The sequence below is a fragment of the Meriones unguiculatus genome, chromosome 4, assembly GCF_030254825.1.
Source record: "Meriones unguiculatus strain TT.TT164.6M chromosome 4, Bangor_MerUng_6.1, whole genome shotgun sequence".
Taxonomy (NCBI): Eukaryota; Metazoa; Chordata; class Mammalia; order Rodentia; family Muridae; genus Meriones; species Meriones unguiculatus.
In genome coordinates this window covers 77338908-77362428 of record NC_083352.1, presented here as the reverse complement: position 1 = coordinate 77362428, position 23521 = coordinate 77338908, and the positions used below count along the sequence as shown (strand labels likewise).

Sequence of the window (23521 nt, the reverse complement as noted above, 5' to 3'; positions counted from 1 at the left end):
TGAGTCCTGGAGGTTTACTGAGCCTGCAAGAGGGAACGTTTCAGTCCAAAGGTGATAGCGGAGTGGAGGAGTCACAAGACCTCTGAGCTCAGTCCAGGGATGAACAAACCCAACAGGCAGAGAGCAGAACACTATGATTGCCTAGGGCAGGCCTGTCGACCAAGTCCTGAATTCCCTGGGGTCCCCACAGCGCACTCCGAGCCCCTCCTCATCCTGCTCTCCCCATTTGGTGTGCATTCTCATCAGCAGCTACCTCGAAGGCCATAGCTCTGCTCAGACCTCTCCACCTGCCCAGCCTGATCTCTCTGATGAGTCTAAGAACTAAGGGGATGGCTCAGTCAGAATAGCACTTGCCAAATAAGCACAGGGAGCCAAGCTCACTTCCCAGAAATCAGGCTAAAAAAAAAAAAAAAGTATGCTGTGCATGCTTGTAATCCCAGCACTGGAGTGGCAGAAACAGGAGGATCCCAGCCAGCCTATACGGATTGGTGTGTTCCAGGCCAATGAGAACACTCCCCTTAAAAAAAAAAAATCCCATGTGGAGAAACATTCTTGGATTCTTGGCTGACCTCAATTCTTCACCTCATGTGTACAGGTATACACCCACACACATATGCTTGTACCTACATGTACACATATATACACAAAAAGACTCAGCCGTCTGCAGAGGGCTGGTCTGATGCTTGTATTTTGATGCTAATTACTGGTCCTCGAGATCTGGTGACTGCCCTGTTCTTGTGTAAACCTGCCTAAGGCCTGGGCAAGGCAGAACAGGATAGGTGTGGCCACAGTCCGAGGGCTTTGGGTACAGGAGCATGAAGGGAAGGACAGACAGAAGGAAGACAGGAGAGCGGAGGACCCCATGACGGGTTAGCGTGGGGAAGGAACCACACCAGCTGGAAGGAATCACGTGGGCTGGGAGAAAGGACTCCAGCGATGGCGTGGAAAGGCCCGGATGAGGAATACAAGCAAGTATTTATAAGATTATGGATGGAAGGTGACCCAGATAATGATGGATAAGGCCGATGGCATTGGATGGGGGCGGGGAGGGGGGTGGTGAGGTTATTGAGATGGCATAGGTGGAACTATCTGCCCAAGCCAAGGTGTTATAAAATCCAACATGCGGGCAACTGTTGGGCAGGTGAACGGAATTTTAGTTAAGAACTGGGAAATAGTAAGAGCTGGAGAGGACAGGGTCTCCACAAGGAGAGCAACAGAACAAGAAAATTTGAACACAGGGAACTTCCCAGAGACTCATACTCCAACCAAGGACTATTCATGGAGATAACCCAGAACCCCTGCACAGATGTAGCCCAGGGCAGTTCAGAGTCCAATTGAGTTACATAGTAATGTGAAGAGGGACTGCCTCTGACATAATCTGATTGGCCTGCTCTTTGATCACCTCCCTCTGCGGGGGAGCAGCCTTACCAGGCCATAGTAGAGGACAATGCAGCCACTTTTGATGTGAACTGACAGACTAAGATCAGAAAGGAGAGGAGAACCTCCCCTATTAGTGGACTTGGGGAGTGGCATGCAAGCAGAGGGAGGAAGGAGGGTGGGACTGGGAGGGGAGGAGGGAGGGGCTTATGGGGGGATGCAGAATGAATAAAGTGTAATTGATGAAAAATTAAAAAAAAAAAAAAAAGAAATCCAGTTGGGGTAGGGTCCCTGAGTGGGAAATAGTTCTAAAATAGACAAAATGTAAAATCAAGACCATCAGAACATTTATCATTGCTGCCAGAGAAGTTGCCTATGACATCCTAAGAAAGACTGTAATTTGTAACAGAATACATAATTAAAATATCCATAAGCAAAAAAAAAAAAAAAAAAAAAAATCCAACAGGCGTCTGTGTGCTATGGATTGTGATAGCAGGTTAAATAATGCCACTGAGGGCTGGAGCAATCTCAGAGGTTAAGAGCACTGACTGTTCTTCCAAAGGTCCTGAGTTCAATTTCCAGCCACCACATGGTGGCTCATAACCATCTATAATGACATCTGATGCCTTCTCCTGGCATGTAGGCACAATACTGTATAAATAATAAATAAATAAAATAAATATTTAAAAAATAATACTACCAAAATAATTATAGGGCTAATAATAAAAATATTTAGCCCAATACCATTTTATTGACAACAGCCATCAAAGGGGACCCTTGGAGCTGGGCATAGACATCCACCCGTGATCTTGGAGAGTCCAAAGCATGAAGATCTCAAATTCCAGGCCAGCCTGAGGTCACATAGTATGACCTCAGCTCAGAGAAGCCAAAAAACCCAAAAGTGGTAACGTTCAGTTCCCCAGGACCTTAACCACATTTCAGTTCCCCAGGACCCTAACCACTCAGGCTACTGTCTCAGGACAGAGTCTGGCAGAAGACCTCAGAAAGCAGTGGGGGTTGATTAACAGCCCAGAGGTCCCGGAATGCATAGCCAGGGCGACCCCACCACCTCAGCTCGCTCTTTAACTGGTCTTCACTCTGCCCAGCCTGGGAGAGCCCTCCCTTCCCCTGTGACAGATACTCCAAGGCCACCGCTGGTCCCGCCCCCTTCCCAGCAAGAAAGTCCCCTTCCCTACCCAGTCTTCATCCCCATGATAGCCCCAAGGGGTCAGTGTCTGATGTCAGCCCAAGACACAGCCCATCGCCTCCATGGGCTCAGCATCCTGCAGAGACACGGTAAGACACGCCTTATCCCAATCCAGGTCCATCACTGGGTACTGGATTCAAGGAGGATCTGAGGCCACTGCATAGAAGGACTATCTTCCACCTCCACCTTCACACACATACACAGGGGCCTTCCATGCAGGACTGATATTTGGTATGTATTCTCAGGGACAGCCAGGTCACCTAAAGTGCTATACCCAGGGTGATATTACCCTTGTCAACTTGACGGAATTTAGAATCACCATGGAAACAAAGCTCTGGGCATGCCTGTGAGGGGTTCTCTATAGCGACTTCACTGAGGTGGGGTGACCCACCCTGAATGTGCCTGTCACCATCCCATGAGCTGGGGTTCCGGAATGACAGGAAGGAGAAAGTGAGCTGAGCACCAGCATCCATCTCTCTGCTTCCTGACCGGGAATGTCACGTGACCAGCCGCCTAAACCTCCTGCCGCCATGCCTTCGCTGACATGATAGTCTATCTCCAGGTAACTCTGAGCCACAGGCTACTCTCCCTTCTTTAAATTGTTTTGTCAAGTATTCTGTCACAGCAGAGAGAAAAGTAAACAAAGGCACCCGGGTCCGTGGGAGTCGCCTGGCCATGCAGGAACTGCCCGTCCTGCCCCTACACACACAACTCTCCACCCTGCCGTGCTACATGCAGCTCACAACTCACCCGGACAGGAGTTGTAGACTCCCCAGCCCATCCAAGCATATCAGCCAGAGCAATTTTGCAAACGACATTATTTAGAAGGCAGCCTGGTGTGAAAAAGAGCCGTGGGCTGGAGTTCAAGACTCTCGAATTCCCAGGGTCACAGAGCACACCACGGCAGTCTGTGGGATACGGTTCCTGGTCCCATGTGATCAGTAACTAGATGGTTTTCTAGGACAACCCCTCTCTGTAACTTTCAGCGACAATGAAAGCCTTAGGGAGGTGTCAAAATGAGTCAGAAAAAAAAGCCCCAGGGCTGCCAGCCACCAGCCAGGCTCCGTCCTTGCTCATTCAATCCCCCAATAGTCAGTGACCCTGGCAGAACCATCTCAAAGAAAGAAAGAAGCCCTGTCTCAAAGAAAGAAAGAAAAAAAGAGAGAGAAAAGAGAAAAGAAAGGAAAAAATTCTGCGCCCAGCAGCACTGGCTTCGTGGCTAAGCACACATACTGCGCTTGCTGGACTCCAGTCCAGTCCTCAGCAGCCACTTCTGGGGATTGGCCGCCACCTGCAGCTCCAGCTCCAGGGCACCTGTCCCCCGCTGGCATGGGTGCTGTGTATATGTACATACCAGTCTGTGGGTGTGCACGCACACACAATGAAAAACCCATCTTTACATTGTATTCACTTATTTATCTACTGGGGTGCATGTGCGGATCTGAGGGAATCTCACGGAAGCGGTTCTCTCCAGGACTCGAATCCCAAGCACTGAACTCAGTCAGCAGCTTGCAGGGAGCACCTTTACCTGCTGAGTCACCTCACTGGCACAAGTTTTTCTCTTTCTTTTCTTTTTTGTTTTTTGTTTCTGTTTTTTTGAGACAGAGTTTCTTCTGTAGCCCTGGCTGTCCGGGGAACTCGCTCGGTAGACTAGGCTGGCCTAGAACCCTCAGAGCTCCGCCTGCCTCTACCTCCCGAAGTGCTGGGACGCGCACCACCGCACCCGGCTGAGATCTGTATTCCCCTGCTGGCCTAGAACAGTCTGTAGCTGAAGGTAAACTGCTCCTCCTGCTTCCTCCTCGAGCGCTGGGATTTCAGGCAAGCACTGCCACATGGGTTGACGTGAAGCTGGAGAGGACCAGGAAAGCGTGCCAGGAAAGCACCCTACCAACTCAGCTTCCTTGCCAGGCCCAGGCCAGGGCAGACCCCTGGCTCACCCCAGCCACTCACTCTGCCACCACCACGCACCGCTGTCTCACCAGCCCTGTGACTATCTTTCCATCACTTTCTCCTTAGTCACAAAAAGACCTCAGTGTCCCACGATATGGGACTTTGAAAACTCTGTGAACTGAGCTGCTTGAGATCAAAGCTGGGAAACTCCCTCATCCGTCCCTCATCCTGCCAGCATGACTGAGGGTCAGGAAATTTATCTCCACTCTCTTCTCTCTGGCAGGATGACAGGGCAACCACTTCCCAGTTTGAGACGGAAGTACAGAGGGGAGTTTGACAATGCTCTGTGACCATGCAAAAGGAGAGATGGGGAAGAGCGGGAGGGAGGAAGCTTGTGGAAAAAGCATGAGCACATGCCGGCCCTGCACCATGCACACGCCACCACGAGCTGCTCAGAGGCCCACGCACCTGAGAGTCCAGGCACACAGCCTGTGTGCCGACCCCGACCCCACCAGCCTAGGAAAGCTCTAGGAAAGACGGTTACCACAATCTTCCTGCCGAGCCACCTTCTGTCCTGGGAGCCCAGAGCCTCGAGTCAGTGAGGGCCTGGAGGGGTCTTCTTGGGGGCAGGGAGGCTGTTTGGGGATGGTTGAGCCCACTAAGCCACTCTGGTCCAGCACCGGCCTTCACCTCAAGTCTTCCACGGATATAAACCCTAAAGCCAGGCAAGCTACTGTTCACCTAAAATTACTCCTCCCCAGCGGCGGGACTTTACTTTTTAATTAATTTGAGATAGAGTCTGACCTAAATGGTCAGCTAGATGCTCTGGCTGTCCTGGAACTCCTTATGTAGAGCAGGCTGGCTCAGACTCACAGAGACGCACTTGCCACTGCCTCCAAAGTGAGTTCTGAGACAGGGTACTGCCTGGCCCAGGCTTCCTCTATGTAGACCAGGCTGGTTTCAAACTACAGAGATTAAAATCATGTACTACCACATCAGGCTCAGCTTCTTTAGGGAAAAAAATGTTTTTAATTGGAGGCCGGAGAGATGGCTCAGTGGTTAACAGCACTGGTTGCTCTTCCAGAGGACCCAGGTTCGGTTCCCAGCACCCACATAGCAGCTCACAAGAATCTGTAACTCCAGTTCCAGGAAATCTGAAACCCTCACACAGACATTAATGCAGACAAAACACTAATGCACATAAAATTAAATTAAATCAAATCTTAAATTTGTACTATAAGTGTGTGTGTGTATACACATGTATGTGCATGTGCAAAGCAAATATGTATGTCCAGAAAAACTTCCAGGAGTTAGTTTTTCCTTGTACCATGTGAGTTTTGGAACTTCTGCTCAAGTGTTGGGGGAAGCACCCTTATTTACTGAGCCATTTTGCTTCCTGACACACACACACACACACACACACACACACCCAGCCAGCGCCTCAAGACAGGGTCTCTTGAGCTAGGCTAACTTGGAACTCTCTGTGTAGCCAAAAAGCCCTCGACCTTCTGGTCCTGCTGCCCCTGCTACAGAATTCTGGAATTACCAGTGTGGACCTCAAGAGTGACAGGCAAGTGCTCGCCCAACTGAGCCACAGCGGATCCCTGTGCGTTCCAGGCCAGCCTGGTCTACAAAGAGAGTCCAGGACAGCCAAGGCTACACAGAGAAACCCTGTCTCAAACAACAACAACAAAACAGATCACCTCAAGGGGGGGTCATGGTAATTTTTTTTTTCTGGAGCCAAATATGAATGATGATGGCCCCAGGGACAAAGATCCTTAAGAAAATTTTTGTCATAACAGAACAAAGAAAGTCACAAATCAAAACGCCTTCCAAATGCCATGGTGGGAGGTGTCAAGATGGCTCGGAGGGTAAGGTTCTTCCTGCCATAACTGACAGCATGACTTCAAACCCTAGAAAACATGTGACGGGAAGAGAGGCCTGAGTCCTCTGCTCTCTACACACATGCGTGCACCACAGAGAGAACAATACATAAATGAAGAGAACACATGTTCTATTTGTTTGTTGGTTGTTTTTTTGAGACAGGGTTTCTCTGTGCAGCCTTGGCTGCACTAGTCACTCTGTAGACCAGGCTGGCCTTGAACTCAGAGACCCGCCTGCCTCTGCCTCCTGAGTGCTGGGATTAAAGGTATGCACCACCTCTGCCAGCTTTACAATTTAATTTTTTAAAAAATACATTAGTGCGCATACCAGGTAGGCAAGTTAAAGCAAAGCGAGGATATCTCTGCTCCAGGCCTCTGGGGACATTCTTCTTTGGGTTGGTAGAAGGTAGGAGTCTGTTTAGATATTCCTAGAGGTTTCATGTGACAGTCACAAGGATGTTAGGTCACTTGCAGAAATGGGCAATAAATGGGGGCTAAGACTCCAGACCTGCAGCATTCCAACTATCTGAAAGCACCGAATTTCTAACTCGTCAATCTGCCTTGTGGAGTGTTTGATGTGGGTTATGGCTATTTCTGAGAAATTTCATTAAAACACTGAAATCTGGGTTTCCCCACACCCACATTTGCAGTTCCACATCCATTACCAAAAGCACCAAATAGATAAATAAGTAGATAAACAAACAAACAAATATAGGGCAGGGTCTTTCGGAGAAAGGCACTCGCCCTAGCATGGATGAATCCACAGGTTCTATCCCCAACACCACCAACAGATGGCAATGACCGTCCTAGCTGTGCTGCTCAGTGTGTGTGAGGTCCTGGACAGACCGCTCCCGGATCTTAGACACGCCCGGCAGTGTGAGCCTGCAGCTTACTCTAGAACACCACGGGTAGTGGGCAGGGCCTCAGACACGTACAGTGACCCCACCATCCTGGAGTTCTGGGGGGTCGCTCCAGGAAGGGTCACAGAGGTGTCCATGCTCAGTGGACATCAACTTCTCTTCACATGGAGACACCCACATGAAGGGAGTCACCCGTAACTCCAAATCCGTGCTCAGCTCTCAGTTCTCATTTCTGCAGCATTTTAATGTTTTTTACATTTATTCGTCTTGTGTGTGTGAGAGAGAGAATACATGGAAGGGTGTAAATGAAGGACAAGCTGCAGGGCTCCGTTCTCTCCTTTTGCCCCGGGAAGCCAGCAGCTCAAGGCTGTGAGGCCTGGCAGCAAGAGCCTTTACCCACTGAGCAGTCTCCGTGACCCTCAGCAGCTCCCGGTTTATTACCTCTTTGGCAACGTAAGACCAGATTTGCCTCTGGATTTTCTAAACTGCGATGGGTGTGTGTGTGTGTGTGTGTGCGTCCTCCTGCCTTTACTTGTTTTCTTCATCACTCCAGTTTCCCTTGCCCCAGTCAGTACAGGTTAAATAGCCTCAAACTTGTTAAATAGCCCAAGATAACACTGGATTATATACTTATTTTATTTTTTGAGACAGGGTTTCTCTGGGTTGCCTTGGCTGTCCTGGAAGTACTCCGTAGACCAGGCTGGCCTTGAACTCATGGAGATCTGCCTGCTTCTGCCCCACAAGTCCTGATATCAAAGGTGGGCGCCACCACAGCCAAGCTAACGCTGACCTTCTGATCCTCTTGAAGGTGGTGCCGGGGATGGACCCCAGGGCTTCACACTGCTAGGCAAGCTCTGTAGCGTCCAGTTCCACAAAGCTCCCCTTTCAAACGTCCCATGGCGTGCTGGGGGTCCTTGCCTGGACCCTGAGCCCTCTTCACTCCCTCTTCCTACTCGGCACAGCCAGCTGCCACCTCTGCCGTACACTCTGGACCCAGCAGGCACCAAGTCCCGAGTTCAGTGCCCAGAGCCAAATAAAGCAGGCGAGGTGCTGCACACCTGTGATCTTCACATTTGGAAGGCAGAGGCAGGAGGATGAGAAGTTTAGGGACATCCTGGGCTACACAGAAACGTTAAGACCAGCTTGAGCTACACGAAATTACTGGGATCTAACAAACCAGACTTATTCTGAGTACTGCCATTTTGTTTTCAGACTCATTTTGATCTTAAGTTGAAATTAAGTTCAGGTTCCAAGGTTCTAAGGGTTTGCTGAGGGCTTTCCAGATTGTTAGCCAACTTCCTCCTCATTCTTCTTTGGTCCCCCAAAACATAACGATTGTTCCTAACCATGAGGGAACAAATGATTCCGTCCAATGGGAAACTGTGAGTGTCACTTGGCACGGCCATTTGTGGGTTTCGAGGTTAAAAGCTCTGTAACCTCTGGTTGGGGTGCCAGATCAGCTTCCGAGTCAACCAATGTTTGTCACGTGCTTAAACACTAGGATGAACATGCAAAGACGAAGTCAGCTCCCCAGTCTGTGCTGCTGTCTCTGACCCTAACTCAAATAAGGACCACAGAGATCCTTCTGCCTCTGCCTCCCCAAGGGCTGGGATTTGCGTGGACTCTTGTGTCTGCTTGGGTTGTTTTCGATTTTCAGACCCTAGCAAAACCATAAAAAGTTAAAAATTGGGACCAGTGAGGTGGCTCAGCAGATAAAGGCTCTGGCTGCCGAGGCTGAGAATCTGACTCCCGTGCCTGGAACTCACCTGGTAGGTCAGACTCCAAAACGTGGGTCTCTGGTCACTACACCTGATCCCCAGATAAAGACATGATTTGTTTCTTTTTCCTGTTCGTTTGTTTGTTTGTTCGTTTGTTTGTTTTAAAATACTGTAGCCGGAAGCAATGGCTCAGGGATTTAATCCCAGTACCTGGGAGGCAGAGGCAGGAGGATCGTGTTGAGTTCCGGGTCCGCCCGGTCTACATAAGGAGTTCCAAATCACCCAGGGCTGCATAGCAAGACCTTGTCCCAAAAACAAAGACAAACAAGAAACAAAGAAAAATAACCGGAAAACACTCTTTTTTTACGTGTTTGTGGAAACAAAGCAAAGTCCCCCTGGGAGAGTCTGAGCTCTTCCCAGGCAGGAGAACTAGAGCCTTGCGCTCATTGGCTCCTCGCAAGGGGCGGGGCTGGCATTCTCTTTCTTTGATTGGCTGTTTTCTCTCACGGAAACCCAATCTTGGCGGAGCTGGAGGCGGGACCAGACTCTCCGTCTGCCCGGAGTTCTGAGCCTTCACCTTCTTGCCGACCCCTGCGGTGAGGTAGACCCCGGATCCTCGCCCAGGGGTGATGGGCAGACGCGTAGTCCCTGCTCCCTGCGCGGGAGCAACCCCTCCCCCTACAGGCAGCCCCGTAGTGTAGAAGTCAACTCCCATCTCCCTCCCACTCAGGGTCGTGAGACTTGGGCCGGCTTGGAGCACTGATCACCTCCTCCGCTGGGTAAGGGAGGATGGGAGAGTGCGGCGGACCTCTTCACAGGGTGATCCCTGTTCCCACAGGAGGATGACTAGAGAGGAGGCTGGGAAGCTGTCCCAAGTCCTGGCCCGGGTCGGGGCCTCTCACGGTATCACTGACCTAGCCTGCAAGCTCCGCTTCTATGACGACTGGGCTCTGGAGTACGACCAGGTGAAAGCCACGTGGGTCCTCGATTTCTGTGGCCCAGATTGTGTTTTTGTGTGCAAAGCCAGAATATAGTACACAGGTGCCCCGGGGAAGCTGGGACCTGAGAGAGACTTGGGCAAGAACTTTCCAGACGCGCTGCTTGCCACCTGCCCCCTAGTGGCCTGTAACCCGCCCCCCAACCCGTTTGAGCCTTAATACTGCAGCCAGACAAGGAGAATGCCTGCAGGAAGCGCCATTAAGACACCACTCGATATAGTCAGAGCTGCCTCAGCTAGGAGCCAGTTCCTGCCTGCCAGCTTGAGCCCCGCTGTTCTGGGGTCCCTTGACAGTAAAAGATACCTCAAGCCTGAGTCTTCTGTTACTGGGGTCCCAGAAGAAGCCAGACCATCAGCTCAAACTGGCAGGTTCTTAGGCACCCATCAAAGTGAGTCCTCCAAACGCTATGTAAGGCCAAGTGCTCTTTCCCCAGGATGTGGCTGCTTTGAAGTACCGAGCCCCCCGCCTTGCTGTGGATTGTCTCAGCCGAGCCCTTCTGAGGCCACCCCATGATACCCTGATCCTGGATGTGGCCTGTGGCACTGGCCTGGTGGCTGTGGAGGTAAGACCTTCTGATAGGATGTCCTGCCTTCCCTTCCGTACCCAGGCCTTCCAGCATGCTACAGTAGCTGGATCAGCCCTCAGCCCCTGACTAGTGAGCTCACCCATACCCCAGCCTCTCCCTGGGGGATTCTAGGTGGGACCTCTACCACTGAGCCACACCCCAGCCCCTCACTGGGGGATTCTAGGCAGGAGCTCTACCACTGAGCCACACCCCAGCCCCTCACTGGGGGATTCTAGGCAGGAGCTCTACCACTGAGCCACACCCCAGCCCCTCACTGGGGGATTCTAGGCAGGTGCTACCTCTCCTTGACCAAGAACTTGGCCTCTGTCTCTGGCTCATTGGGCCCAAGGTACAAGGAAGGACCCAGCTGAGCAATGGCAGGGGATGAGCCCTGACTGATGCCATCTTCTCTCTCAGCTGCAGGCACGGGGCTTCCTCCAGGTGCAGGGGGTGGATGGAAGCCCAGAAATGCTAAAGCAGGCCCAGGCACGTGGCCTGTACTGCCACCTCAGCCTCTGCACCCTGGGCCAGGAGCCGCTGCCCAACCCTGAAGGTACTTCACGGTCCACTCCACCCTAACCTACTTCCCAAGAATAGCAGCCCCTGCTGTGCAGCTGCCACCTTCACTCCGGAGTCCCGTGCGAGCCCTCTCACTGTGCCCCCTCCTCCAATCTGAAGTCATCTCATGTACGAGGTTGGGGTCCTACAGGTGTATATAAACACCCCAGGGCATAGATGACATCTTTGTTTCTGGGGGTTTTGTGTGTGATTTCTGAGACACCTGGGTTTCTCTGTGCAGCCCTGCTGTCCTAGAACTCTGTCTGTACACCAGGCTGGCCCTGAGCACAGAGATCCACCTGCCTCTGCCTCCTGGGTGCTGGGATTAAAGGCGTAGGCCACCACCCCCACCCCCAGCTGGGACATCTGCTATTAGTTTTTTCATAGCAGTCCAGAGGCAGGCTGGCCTTGCTGAGTTTGAGGCCAGCCTGGTCTTTCAGAGCGAGTTCCGGGACAGCCAGAGCTACACAGAGAAAACAACAACAAAAGTAAAGAGGAAGCTTGGCAGAAGCTAGAGAAGGAATAAGGAGCAAAAAGGACCAAACTGTATTATATTCAGCAGTGACTTAAGAGGGTTGGGGAAATGGCTTTGTGGTGAAAAGCATGGAGGGCTCCTGCTGAGGGCCTGCGCTTGGACCCCAGCACCCCAGCACTGACTGGATGATCACAGCCTCCCTGTAACGCCATTCCTGGGAAGATAAGGTGCCCTGGCCTGGGAGCACCTGCACCCCACAGACACACACATGCATACACATAATTTCAAATAGTAACAATCTTTTTATAAAAAAGTTAATTGGGCTAGGGAGGTGGCTCGGGAGTTAAGATCTCGTTATGCTTTTGCAGAGCACTCAAGTTTTCTGTTCCCAGCACCCACATCAGACAACTCACAACGGCCTGTAACCCCAACTCCAAGGGATCCAGTGCCCTCTTCTGGATGCCAAGGGCATTACAGACATGTGCACATCCACACATAGATGCATTAAAAAAAGTGAGCCGGAGAGTTAAGAACGCTTGATTTTGCAGAGGACCTGAGTTCAAGTGCCAGTACTCACAAGCAGCTCACAGCCGTCTCTAACTCCGGTTCTAGGGGGGCTGTGTGATGCCCTCTTCTGACCTCCTTGGGTACCAGATGCCCGTGGTGCACAAACACATGCACATGTAAAACAAAAAATAAATTTTAATTAATAAATGAAAAATGAAGCCATTTGGGGCTAGAGAGATGGCTCAGTGGTAAAGAGCACTGGCTGCTCTTCTGAACGACCTGGGTTCAAATCCCAGCACCCACGTGGCAGTTCACAACTGTCTGTAACTCCAGTTCCAGGGAATCTGACACCTTCACACATGCAGGTAAAACACAAATGTAAATAAAATAGTTAAAGATAAATAAAGTCATTAAAAGTGACTTAAGGGAAGAAAGGTCTTATTTTGGTTCACAGTCCATCCTGGGGGGAGGAGTCATGGCAGCTGGAGCACAGGGCAGCTAAAGGCAGGGAATGGGAAGATGGATGCTAGTGCCAGCTCACTTTCCCCTTTTTCTTCAGTCCAGTACTCCAGCCATGGGACAGTACTACCCACAGTTAGGGCAGGTCTGCCCTCCTAAATTAACTCAGTCTAGAAAGCCCCTTACAGACAAGCCCAGGGATCTCTCTCCCAGACGCTGTCAGCCTGACGCTCAGCAGTAACTCACACATCTCCATCCCGTGCCGCACACAGGGACCTTTGATGCCGTGATCATTGTGGGTGCCCTCAGTGAGGGCCAGGTGCCCTGCCATGACGTTCCTGAGCTCCTGAGAGTCACCAAGCCCGGTGAGTCACAGCACAGCCAACCCCTCCCCTCACGCACCCTTGCCCCTCTCCACAGCACACAGACCCAGGGATCACTCTGGCCCAGGAAGGGTAGGGTACTGCGTAGGGATACCAGCCCAGCCCAGCTTCCCAGCTCACCATCTGCCAGTTCAGTGCTCCACCTGGCTGCCACCAGCAGAGGTGGGCACGTGACAAGGGCAAACAGATGGATCACCTGCTATCCGAGTGCAACTAGGAACAGCTCCACCCTTCTGGTCTTTGTTCCCTTTATTACAGCCAAATGGCATTGTCCCTAGGATCCCTTCCCATCAGACTGTAGGGATAATTGAGTACAGTCCTAGCCCTGAGGCCTTTGCTTCTTCATTCCTGGCCACCATAGAGGTCAGCTCAACTCCACTCCCTTACTTGAAACTTATAGTCTTCTTTTGGTGGCGTAGTGGCATAGATCAAGATGACAATGGGAACTACTTGGATCAAGTCCACACATTGAGGAATGGAGCAGGCTAGTTCCCCGACACACACACGTGATGCTGGAGATAGAACTCGGCACCTCAGGCAGGCTATGTACCACAAAACCACTCACTGGGCAATTCTAGGAAGAAGCTCTACTTCTGAACCATGCTCCCAGTCCCCACTGGGGGATTCTAGGCAGGTGCTCTACCACTGAGCCACACTCCCAGCCCCTCACTGGGGATTCTAGGCAGGTGCTCTACCACTGAGCCACACCCCAGCCCCTCACCCCTCACGGTATTCCAGAGAAGACAGTGAGGGCTCAGTAGTCTCTGATGAAGTTGCATTTTCAAAGGTTGGGGGCAGGGCGTTCATAGAAGATAGGGTAGGGAGTTGCCTGGAAGAAGTTACACTCTCAGGAGAAGAATACAAAGATCTAGAAGAGGGTCTACCTCTCCTGACCCGAGGACAGAATGAGGAAGTTGGAAGATAAAAATACTTCCTCTCCCAAGCCACACTCCTAGAGCTAAGCCTAAACTTGTCTGGGCAGGATTCTGTTTCAGAAAGGCCAACAGAGTTAGGACATCTGTAAGGTCATCAGTAGTGGCATGGGTTGGGCACAGAAGCACCAGAAATGCCTATTGCAGGACCCTGAACAAAACAGGCTCTCCTGTTCCAGGCCGAGCCCCCAACCTTCCCCAGCCCATCTGCCAGAAACTGACATACTGGCTCCCGTGCAGCCCCTTGGACAAAGTCCATCATCCCAGCCAGGGCTGCTTGACTCAGCCGGGCCTTATTTTATTTTTCAGACAAGGTCTCACTATGGAGCCCTGGTTGGCCCTAAATGAACAGAGATCTACCTACCTCTGCCTCCTGAGTGCTAGTTCTGTGTTGGGATGGAGAGACAGCTCCTGGTTAAGATTACTTGCTACCCGTGCGGAGGACCTAGGTCCAATTCCTATCACCTACTGGCATCTTACAACTCTATGTAACTCGAGTTCCAGGGAATCTGATACCCTTTTCAGGTGCCCGACTGCATCAAACCCATGCATGGTACACAGCCGTACAGGCAGGCAAACACTCATGCACATAAAGTAAAAATACAAACGTTTTGGGTCATCATTCTCAGCTTTTTTTCCTTTCCTTTTCTTTTTTTCTTTGTTTCTTTCTGTTTTTTTCTTTCTTTTTTAAGAAAATGAGGGGCCAATCTCCAATAGACCAATAAAAATCAAGTTTCCAGGGCCGGTAGTAACACACTCTTTTAATCCCAGCACTCAGGAGGCAAAGGCAAGTAGAAACCCTGAGTGCTCCATGCAGAAATCCTGTCTCAGAAAATAAATACGTAAGTAACCAAGTAATAGTAAGAAGCAGTGAAAGGTTTTTTCACAGGCCTCTTGCCACAAGTGTTTCTTTAGTGTATCTTTATTCCTACCAGGATGATTACAGGGTGGTGCTACATAGCCCAGGCTAGCCTGAAAATCACTGTGTAGCCAAAGTGTGAGCTTCTGGACTAAAGAACTTGCTCACAGGTAAGAGGAACTGGTTCCCAGCTCCCACACACTGGCTCACAACCTTCTCTGACTAGTCCCCGGAGACCCGACACCCTGGCCTGGCCTCCAGAGGCAGTGCACATGTGTGGGGCGTGACATACACGCAGGCAAGACACCCGTAAACATAACAGTGCTTTTTTCTTTTTTTGAGACAGTGTTTCTCTGTGTAGCCTTAGCTGTCCCGGACTCCCTTGGCCTCAAACTCACAGTGATCCATCTGCCTCTGCCTCCCTGAGTGCTGGGATTACAGGCCAGTGTCACTGCGCCCAGCTTAAACATAAAAATTTTTAAGTCGTCTCTCCAGTTTGTTTTTGTTTTTCTCTTCCTGCCTCAGCCTGCTAACTGCTAGGACATCAGGCCTGAGCCGCCGTGCTCGGCGCTGCGGGGATTTTGCACCCACATTACACAGCGCACACATGTACCCTTCCCCTGAAACAATTAAGCATTTTCCCTCCATGCCACAGAAATGAAGCATCTTGCCCAAGGACTGAAGCTCCTGTGCTTTCCCACTGTTCTCTCAGACCCACACTTGTCTTTTTTTTTTTTTTAAGTTTATTTATTTATTCACTTTACATCCTAAACACAGCCCCCTCCTTCCTCTCCTCCTGGTCCCACCCTCCCACCCTTTCCCCACTTACCTCCTTCCTCCCTCATCACAACACAACAGGACTGAGTCCCATTGGGACTGAGCCCGTCCTCTTCCACCGAGGCCACGCGAGGCATCCCAGCTAGAGGGACATGATTGAGAAGCATGCAACAGAGTCCATGTCAGAAACAACCCCTGTTCCGCTTGCTGGAGGACACACAGGAAGATCAAGCTGCCCATCAGATAATCTGTATAGGGGACCTAGGTCCAGACCATGCTTGTTCTTTGGTTGCTGCTTCAGTCTCTGAGCCACTGTGGGCCTAGGTTAGTTGACTTCTGTTCTTCTTGTAGAGGTCTTGGGCTGAGTTAGCAGCCATCACGGAGTTCCTGGCTCCCAGGGTGAAGATTTCCCGGAGCAAAGGGCACTTGGTCATTAAGGGGTTGCATAGGAACCTGACCTAGTAATACAGACCTGGCACTATGTAAGAAAATGAGACAGCAGACTCAAAACTAAGGCCTGCCTGTACTAAGGTAGCCTGGACAGCTTAGCAAGATCCTGCCTCAAAAGCAAAAATTAAAAGAAAGGGGCATATAGCTCAGGGGTACAGTGCTCATCTGGGAGCTACCATGACAGTTAGGGGGCTTTGCTCAATGGAAGAGCACTTGCCTACATAGAATGCCCCAGTGAGGGGCTGGGGTGTGGCTCAGTGGTAGAGGCCCTGCCTAGAATTCCCCAGGGATGGGGGTGTGGATCAGCTGTCTTTTTTTTTTTAAGCATGTTTGAGACCCATGTTTCCATCTGTAGCACTGAAAATTTTTTTATTTTTATTATTATTATTTTTTTTAATGGAGACCGTGGGAATCCATCAGGTTGAAGAAACGGAAGGATTCCTGGGGAGGCAAATTTAAGCACCAAACCCCGGAGGTGGGGAGCTGGCCTGGAACTGAAGTCTTGAGCAGAGGACTCCCCAGCATTCATCAGCTCACCTGCCCCTCCCCCAACTCTTCCCCAGGTGGACTTGTGTGTCTGACTACCAGGACCAACCCATCCAACCTTCCATACAAGGAGGCGCTGGAAGCCACCTTAGACTCCCTGGAGCAGGCCGGAGCGTGGGAACGCCTGGTGGCCCAGCCTGTGGACCGCTGGGAGCTAGCAACCTCAGAACAGGAGACAGAGATGGGCACCTGCGCCAGCAGCGGCTTCATCTCCGGCATCATCTACCTTTATCGAAAGCAGGAGACAGTCCCGGGCGAGGGAGGCAGGGTCAGCGCCCAGCCCCCAAATGAGCACTGATCCTCTGTGTACGATCTGAGCTCAGTCAGTCTCCCTGGCCTACTCTGCTCTGCCTGTAAAACAGGTCCACCTTCCCAACCCTGCCCCTCAGGAATGCTGGACTAGGTAGACCCCCAGGCCACTGAGGAGACCCCTCTCGTTTCTTCGTACATCCTAGCTTGTATTGAGAGACCAAAAGATTAAAAATTAGCAGCTATTATTAATTAAGGCCTGAACTAGGTGGGTGGAGAGGTCCAGTAATGCCCTGAGGGGAAGGGCCACCTTACTGCATTCTTTCCCCACCCACTAGAGATACAGTTGCTAGGAAACTGGCCCATCCCCCTAGGGAGGGACACCAGGTCATTAATGGTCTGGGGACTTTCGTATAGCCAATCGATTCAAAATGTAGCATTTTGATTGGTAGATGCTTGCCAGCAGGAATCGCCCCTGCCTTGGGCATGCTGGGATGGACCAGAATCTTTAAATCACCCAACTAACCTGAGCACAGGGCGCTCTGCTCCCACTACTTTGGCGGTGGGGGGGTGTGGGCCCAAGTAGCAGCTTGTAATTTACAATAAAAAAAAACCCTCATGTATTTACAGCGGAGTCTGTTTATTCCTGGTCTTTTGGGGTTCGTGAACTGGGCAGAACAGTCATGCTCTAGCCTGCACATGTACACCCACACCACACACTCAGGTCAGAAGAGGAAAGGAATGAAGAGACCTCTGTCTCCCGTCACATGACCAAGCACCATCCCATCCCCCAGCCCTGTGACGGCCCTTGAAGCAATGATCTTACAAAAAACGTTGAATTCCGACCAGTAAGGTGGCTCAGCCGGGAAAGCCACACTGAGCACCAAGCCTGATAACCTGAGTTGGAGCCTTGGGACCTACGAGGTGAACGGAGAGAAATGACCCTACAAGTTGTCTTCTGCTTTCAACACTTACCATGTACTACACACACACTAAGTAAATAAACAAGCAGATAAAGAAATAAGGGGGTTGGTGGTGCACACCTTTAATCCCAGCACTCAGGAGGCAGAGCAGGCAGTTCTCTGAGTTCAAGCTCAGCCTGCTCTACAGAGCTAGTTCCAGGACAGTCAGGGCTACACACAGAAAACCTCGTCTCAAAAAAAAAAAAAAAAAAGATAAAAGGTGGCTGTGGTAGCCCATGCCTGTGATGGATCCCAGCACTCAGGGAGGGATAGGCAGGTGGATCTCTGAGAGTTCGAGACAAGCCAGTCCAGGACAGCCAGGGATATAGAAAGAGACCGTGTCCCGGAAAAAAAAAATCAGGGGTTGGGGCACTTGTTGCAGAGGACCTGGGTTCAGGTCCCAACACCCGAGTCACAGCTCACAAGTCTGAAACCGCAGTCCTAGGCGTCTCACGCCTTCCTTCCTGACCCTGTCAGGCATTCGGCACACGGGTGATACATGTACATGTGTGCAGGCAAGACACCCAAACACATCACATAGTAAAATGCTTCAAACATGAAAGCAGAGTTTTACATGAACAGACAGTATGAATTTTAAGAGATGCTTATTTTAATAAAACCTCAGGTTATGCATGGAAGGGCAGACCTGTAATCTCCTCACTTAGGAAGTGGAGAATAGAGGGTCGGGAGTTCACAGCCAGTCTCCACTACACAGGGAGTTCAAAACCAGCCTAGGGTACGTGAGATCCTGTCTCAAGGAAACAAAACATGGGGCTGACAAGATGGCTCAGCAGGTGCAGGCACTTCCTTTGAAGCCCCATGACCTGATTTCCATCCTTGAGGACCCACACGATGAAAGGAGAGAGAAAGCCAGTTCCGAAAGTTTGACCTCTGACCTCCATACAAAGGTTGTGAAGTACACATGCACACACACCCAATGCATAAGTAGGTAGGTGTGATTAACATTTTCCAGAAAACAGGTGGCAGGGCTGATGAAATGGGTCAGTAGGTAAAGGCCTGACTTTGATCCCCAGTGTTGTCCTATGACCTACACACACACAAAAGAATTATGATAATGTCAGGGGCTGGAGACATGGCTTCATGGTTAATGGCTTCCTGATCTCACAGAGGACCAGAGTTCTCAATCTCCATGTGAGGACGCTCACAACAGCCTGTAACTCCAGCCCCAGAGGAGCTGACACATTTGGCCTCTGAGCAGGCACCTGCACTCACACAGAGATTTTTATTTTTTTCTTTTTGGAGACAGTGTAGCTTCTGTGTAGCCCTGGCTGGCCTGGACTCACTTTGTAGACCAGGCTGGCTGACCTTGAACTCACTGAGATCCACTGTCTCTGTCTCCCAGAGTGCTGAGATTATAGGTGTGCGCCACCCACCACCGCACCTGGAAAAAATAATGAAAATAACTGCCAGGCATTAGTGACACACACTTTTAGTCTCAGCACTGGGCAGGCAGAGGTGGGCAGATCTCTGTGAGTTACAGGCCAACCTGGTCTACAGATTGAAAAATAAATAACTTGAAAAGTAAATTTAAACAAAACAAAAAAGAGGGTGGGTGTGAAGACCTGAGTTCGGGTCCCCAGCATTCAGTTTCTAAGAAGGTAGTCATTGGTGGCACACATTTGAAACTCTAGAGATGGGAGAATCCCTGAAGTTCCCTGGCCAGCCAGCCTATCCAAATCAGTGAGAGTTCAGCGAGAGATCCCATCTCAAAAAACAAGGCAGAGAGTGAGTGAGAGAGAGAGAGAGAGAGAATAACTCAAATGTGCCTCCATAAAGGGAATTTCAAGCTATTTATAAGACAAAGAACAGCCTGGCAAAATGGCTCAGAGTAGGATAACTTGAGTTCAATCTCTAGGACTCCCGTGACAGAAGAAGACCAACTCCAGCAAGCTGACCTCTGACCTCCATAAAACACACACAGAAACAACAGAAAATAAATAGATGTTTAAAAAAAATGTTTTTAAAGACAAAGTAATGGAGTGATCTGATTTGTGGGAGAAGGTGACTGGAGAAGCATATTCAGAAAATTGTGATTTAGCCTGAGCTAAATTGTGATTGCAGCCTGGGCCCCACGATGTCAGAATGACATTCACTGGACATTTGCACAGCCCCAGCTTGGTAGCTCCAGCCAGTTGGAGTTAGGCCAGGCTGCATCCAAACCCGGATAGGAAAACACAGTGGACAGTTGTCCTGTTGGCCACGGCACCCATGTGCATCGAGTACCCCTTACCCCAGCCTCCCACCACCCCTCTTCCCATGGTCCCATCAGAGACATTAGGTTGCGCTAATGGGGTGGATTGAGCTTCGCTGTGTCACAGAGGAAGCTGGCACAGGAAGATGGGCAGTGTGGGCCTGCCTGGAACAAAGAGCTGCCTACGCTGGCCAGGCTGCCTCCCACCCCAACACCGGAGAAGCTGAAGCAGGGGGATAGAGAGCCCAGGACCTGCCTGGGCTGTGGAGAGAAATCCAGGGCAGCCAGGACCATTTGGTGACACTCTGTTACAAAAAGTAAAACAAGATCTAGAGCGGCTGGAGGAACGGAACGGCTCTGCAGGAAGAGCTGCCTGTTCTTCTAGAAGGTCTCCAGAGGACTCAGGTTCAAGTCCCAGCACCCACACGGTAGATCACAGCTGTCTGTAACTCCACCTCCAGGAAATCTGACAAACACCAGTGCATACAAAATCAAATAAATTAGTTTGAAAAAATAATCTGGAGACAGAGAGCACTTGCTAGAATTCCCCAATACAGGGCTCAAAGTGTGCTTCAACAGTAGTACAGTTACCCAGAAGCCCCTCTCTAGCACACGGGGTAAAATTAAATTGACAACAGGAAAAAAAGTCTAGTCTTTTTCATCTTTTTTTACATTTACGTATTTCTTTACTATATATGTGCATATGCATGCATGTGTTTATGTGCCGAGGTATGCATGCTTATGTGCTTACGGAACAATATGGGCTCCGGAATTTAGGTCAATTTACGTCATCAGTCTTGGCAGCAAGCACCATTACCTGAGGAGCCATCTCACAGGTCCAGGACAGTGCAGTGAAATGTACAGGGAAGCCTTTGTGTCTGGTTTTGAGTGAAATGTTTCAGCAAAGTCTTGGCCATGTTTGGGTCCATCAGTAGAGGCTGAGAGGTTGTTTTGGGACTGTTTGAACCGTGAAAGAAATGTAGTTTCTCTGGAGAGTCTGTGCTTGGTGCCATGCGAGCGCTCGCAGCTGTACCGGCCTTAGTCCTAAGACAGGCCTGGCAACCTGGAGTTCTGGCTTTTCATCATGGCTAGCCCTGGGGAAACCCGGACTTCCTTTGATTGTGGCTAGCCCCTCATTGAAGTGGCCTGAGATTTGTGTGGGTTGTCTGCTTCCATGGTAGCTGGAACTTCTCAGCCCCAGTTAACAGAGTGAGCTAGATGGGTGTTGTCTCTTCCAAGAGGGCGAACACGTCTGCTCCTTCAGAAAATGAAGGCTCTGCAACAACCATCAGATAAGAAAGGAAAAGGCTGTGTCTTTTGTTTCTCTGACACGGGGTGAAACATAGGCCTGGAGGCCTTTAACTGGCTGAGGCCTAAGCCTAAAGCCCTGAGCCCCCAGTGGCTACTCTGGAGCATGTAGGATTACTTTACAGGACTCTGTGCCTGCACCACTTAATTTTAGGCAGTTCTGGGGCTTGAACCCAGGAGCTCTGGTATGCCATGCTTCCCCTCTACCCAGAAAGGCACATCCCTGCATCTTGGGGAAGGAGGAGGGGTGTTTGCTTTGTTTTGTTGGTTGTTTTTTGTTTTAAACAGGGTCTCACGGCCCAGGTGGTGGTACACACCTGTCATCCCAGCACTTGGGTAGGAAAGGCAGGAGGATCTCTGCAAGTTCGAGGCCAGCCTGATCTACAAAGCAAGTCCAGGACAGCCAAGGCCACACAGGGAAAGCCTGTCTCAAAAAAGCCAAAAAAAAAAAAAAAAAAAAAAATTGGATCTCACTTTGTAGCCTTGGCTGTCCTGGAACTCACTATATAGCCCAGGCTGGCCTCACACACAGAGATCTGCTGCCTCTCAGCCACCTGGGTTTTAAGTGTTTAAGGAGGAGGAGGCTGGGGCACCAGAGCACCATATGGGAAATTAACTACAGAAGGCAAATGGAACAGCTGTTATACACAGGTAGCCCAGGGTAGCCTCAAGCTAAGTAATGGAGGGTGGTCTTGAACTCATGATCTTCCCACCTCTACTTCCTGAGTGATGGGATTCTGTCACCAGCCCACGCCTACCTTTAAAACAGTCTGATGCCAGGCCTGGTGGCACACACCTTGGATTCCAGCACTCAGGAGGCAGAGGCAGTCAGATCTCTGTGAGTATGAGGCCAGCCTGGGTGAGCCCAGGACAGCTAGTGCTACACAGAGAAATCCTGTCCTGAAAAACAAAAACCAAACAACAACAACAACAAAACAATCTGATAATTTCGTTATGAGAACTTGGTTACACCTGCGTAGCCAGGGAGTGACAAGGGGGCCATGGAGATGGCGCCGCAGGTAGAGGCATGAGCCTAGTCATGTGAGCTTCAGCCAAACCCACGTAAAGGAGGGCAAAGAGAACCACTCCACAAAGCCGCGCCCTGGTCTCACTTCCAAGCCAGTGGGGAAGGACTTGGTGAGCTGGGACTCAGAGCTAGAAAGTTTGCTTAGTAAATTGAAGCCCTGGGTTCCATCCCAACCCTGAATAATCCAGGTGTGATGGCCACGCCTGTAATCCCAGCACCAGAGAGCTGGAGGGGAGAGGATGAGGAGTTCAAGACCAGCCTTTGCTCTGGATCAAGTCTGAGTTCAGCAGCCAGGGTTCATGAGACCCAGTCTCGAACAAAGAGGGCATCCAGGCCTAAGAGCAATGGCTCTCAGCACAAGTCCTTTACCCTGAGCCCCACATAAAACAGACCTCTAATCCCGACCCTGGGGAAGTGGAAGCAGGAAGATTAGGGTCATTGTCAAGGTCATCTGTTCAAGATCATCTTCAGCTATATGGCTGGAGGCTAGCCTGGGCTACATTCAGATCTTGTATCAAAATAATAAAAACCCAAGGGACTGGAATGGGATTGTCCGGGTGTGGCTCAGCCTGCCCGGTGGCGGCACAGCTGTAGGTTTAAGGACTCTCAGTACCTTGAGCATTCCAGGGCTGTGGGAGGACTCTCTAGGGAGGAGTCTACAGGCTGGACCTGCATGACCAGCCTGGCTTCCAGAGTGGGGAAAGGACATTCCAAGGTTAGGGAAGGTGGTGCCTACAGAAGATAAGCAGGCCAACCTGGCTGCTCAGAGAAAGGGAGCCGAAAGTGGGAGAGGAAAGGCAGGGGCCAGCCTCAGTTTCTTCCATCTGTTGTCCCTCCTGGTACCCCCAGCTCCTTCCCCCAGACAGTGCTGGCCATACACTGGGCCGAGATACAGGGTTCCCCTCTGACAGATGAAGGGCTTGCCATCACCGAAGTGCACTCAAGAGATTGAGGCAGAAGGATTGCTTTGAGTTTGACGATAGTGTGGGCTTTGCACTGTCTCAGAAAAGAACCAACAAAGGCCAGGTTAGAGATAGTTCTGATATTTACAATTCTCTGAATCTTTGAGATGGGGATCTCATGTAGACCAGGCTAGCCTTAACCTACTGTGTAGTGGGGAGGGGCTCTTGCCTCTGCATCGGGTGTGTTTGGGGCTGAGTATGGAACCCAGGTTTCTGGTGTGCCGGCAGGCTCCCCAACTGAGCTCCGTCGTCAGCCCCTGAAATCACTTCATCCTAGTCCAACAATCGCGGTGCCCCCTGTGGACCCTCGCCAGCCCTCCAGCTCTGCCCCACCCACAGAAAGAACAGCCCAGAGCG

At 50.7% G+C, this 23521-nt stretch overlaps 1 protein-coding gene across 2 annotated transcripts; it reads left to right on the top strand.

Annotated features, from left to right (window-relative positions):
• The first annotated feature begins 9461 nt into the window (after positions 1-9461).
• Mettl27 (methyltransferase like 27) lies at positions 9462-17323 on the top strand. 2 transcript variants are annotated; one of them, XM_021664519.2, is made up of 6 exons: positions 9462-9536; positions 9774-9900; positions 10367-10495; positions 10916-11051; positions 12770-12862; positions 16462-17323. In XM_021664519.2, the coding sequence occupies exons 2-6, from the start codon at positions 9778-9780 to the stop codon at positions 16740-16742; spliced, it is 762 nt and encodes a 253-aa protein (XP_021520194.1). In that variant the 5' UTR covers positions 9462-9536; positions 9774-9777; the 3' UTR covers positions 16743-17323. The 2 variants fall into 2 exon arrangements, with proteins under 2 accessions (XP_021520194.1, XP_021520193.1); XM_021664518.2 differs by having other exon boundaries at positions 9466-9531.
• Positions 17324-23521: the final 6198 nt, after the last annotated feature.